The 2500-nt window shown below is 39.7% G+C and overlaps 1 protein-coding gene across 1 annotated transcript in view; it reads right to left on the minus strand.

Annotated features, from left to right (window-relative positions):
* Positions 1-2500, minus strand: part of LOC113104033 (receptor-type tyrosine-protein phosphatase mu-like) — a gene marked incomplete at its 3' end in the record, with an annotated part of 33229 nt that overhangs the window by 18187 nt on the left and 12542 nt on the right. Inside the window, exon 3 of the mRNA XM_026266035.1 lies at positions 596-674. Within this exon, the coding sequence (XP_026121820.1) occupies positions 596-674 (79 nt within the window). The remainder of the gene's footprint in view (positions 1-595; positions 675-2500) is intronic.

A 2500-nucleotide genomic window follows, 5' to 3' on the forward strand; every position in this document is an offset into this window, starting at 1 on the left:
TTTCTGAAAGAAGTGTCTTCTGCCTGCAACATCTACATTTATTTCATTTAAAATACTGTAAAAAATTGTGAAATATTATTCCAATTTCAAACATCTGTTTTCTGTGTGAATCTGTGTTAAAGTGTAATGTATTTCTGTGATGCTCCGCTGTATTTTCATCATCATTCCTCCAGTCTTCAGAGTCACATGATCTTCAGAAATCAGAATAATATGATGATTATATATACATATGAGAATCCAATCGAACACTGACTAATCTATCAAAATCAAGTTCCCAGGTTCCATAACAGTTAAAACAAAAGCTGTGAGTGTGTTGTCTAAGTAGACAGCAGAATCCCACTTGACCCTTTCCATCCTCCTCCATTCATCTGCTAACGGCGTCTCTTTTATACTCTCATATCACTCCAGCACTACATGAAAGCTTTATCGCCTTCTTCCCTTCTCTTTTCAGTCTTTTGTTTTCTTTATTACTCTCTCTTTTATGGCTCGACTTCAATGCCTGGAGAAAGACAGACGATATTGATATTTGGAGGGTGGCAGGAAAAGGCCAAGGAGCGTGCGATGAGGGTGTTTTTACGACAGAGTCGGGTCTTACTGCACTGATGGCCCTTGAGGACCACGTTCTTGATGGCCAGCAAGCCGCGCTGCCCCGAGGTCACCGCTTCAAAGACGATCTGCGGAGGAAAGAGAAAGCTCATAAGCACAGTGATAAATGGACACGGTCTCCAAACGCCACACAGAGGAGTCCCACAGGGTTCGAGACGAGGCCCATTTAACTTTAGCAGTTATTTCATGCAATATGACAATGTTTATATTTTAACTATTAATTTATTTATTATGCATTGATGTTATTTCAATTACAGTTGTGATGTATACTAATTATGACAATAATAGTGTACAATTATGCCACATTTAGATAGACATGTAGACTTTGGCTTTAGTTATTGGAGCAGATCTGCGGGCTCCAAGGGTGCTCACGGTGAATCGGCTGTCTGTCAGACGCTGGTGTTTATAGACTCGGTAAATCACGGCTCTATCAGTGAGGTGCTGTGGCAGCATGTGCTAAATCTGCTCGCTTCCCTCCGTTTATACAGCCAAACAATTCAACTCGACAGCCGGACTCTGGGGTCAGGGCTAAAGAGCGCCGAGTGAAGGATTCTGGGATGCATGCTCTTTGCTAAGGTTTCTATGATGATGCATGTTCGGTGTGTGATTGGACAGGCGTTCCTTGACGCAGAGACACTGACCCACACCAGACTTTAACCGCAGATATGACATGATGATGCATATCAAATTAAACACGCAGTGAAATATAGTTGAGATCAGCTGCTGTAGCCAAAAACTTTGCATTAATTGTCATGCACTTCTCATGGTGCTAATGACATTGCACAGGAATTATAATTAGCATCTCAGGACTGAAGATGTGTCTGGTTGCACTTAAATCTGAGCTAACCTGTAGAGAGTCAAAGATGCTCACAAGGACGTCTGAACTGGACAAACGCAGAACGCATAAAAACGAAACGCCTGTCACAATCAATTAAAAGTTCTGATCGCTGACCCGATCGCTCCAATTAGCAACCGCATCTTTCTAGCGAGAACAACATCAAACCAAGCCTGTAATTACAAAATAACGCCCCAAAGCACCAGGTGGTTTCATTTTGATGATCACTTACGATACGGTGCATTTAAAGCGACCTATAATTATCCTGACATTGCTAATTAGATACACATTCGCTCTATTCTTATCACACAGAGCGATGCATGTGGAATCTTTTCAAACATCATCCAGTCCAACTAATCGAGCAACATTTGAGATCATTCCTACATGCATATGGGATGGAGACATCTCTAAGAATAGAAATTAAGAATGTGCGACCAAATGTCAGATATGTGCGTGTTCAACCGCTCCCGAAGCCGGAATGTGTGTGGGTTAGTCTTCCTGACAAATGTGCTGGAATGGAAGGAACTTATTTTAGGCTGCTGAGGTTAAAACCACAGACGGACAGTCTTAGTTTACCGCGGTACTCACTACACACTCACTGTGTTTTTCTGAGGGTTACATGTGTGTGAATGAAGAACTCAGGTCAGATCAGGGAGGCATGGACTTCTGATGCGTTAGCACATTTATTCCTCCTGTTAAAATGTTTTTATTTGAAATTTTGGCAGAAAAGAGAGAGAGAGAAAAAAAAATTGTCCTGGTTTGATTACGTCTTTAATTGATTTTTCCGTACATTTCTGCCATATGCACATAAACTGAGTCACCATTCATAAGCTATTCTAAATATTGCAGAAACTTAATTTTCTGTAAAATTGCTTTGCAATGAATCGTAAAAAGTGCTATACAAATAAACTTGAATTGAATATAATCTTATATTTAGAGTAGTTTTAAAATGTATTTAAGGGGGTAAAAATTAATTTTCCAATCTTACAGCAGCCTACATTTAGACTAAATTCATATTGAAATATATGGAAGGTAAAATATATTTTTACAAATATATAT

The sequence above is a fragment of the Carassius auratus genome, unplaced genomic scaffold, assembly GCF_003368295.1.
Source record: "Carassius auratus strain Wakin unplaced genomic scaffold, ASM336829v1 scaf_tig00217913, whole genome shotgun sequence".
Classification (NCBI taxonomy): Eukaryota; Metazoa; Chordata; class Actinopteri; order Cypriniformes; family Cyprinidae; genus Carassius; species Carassius auratus.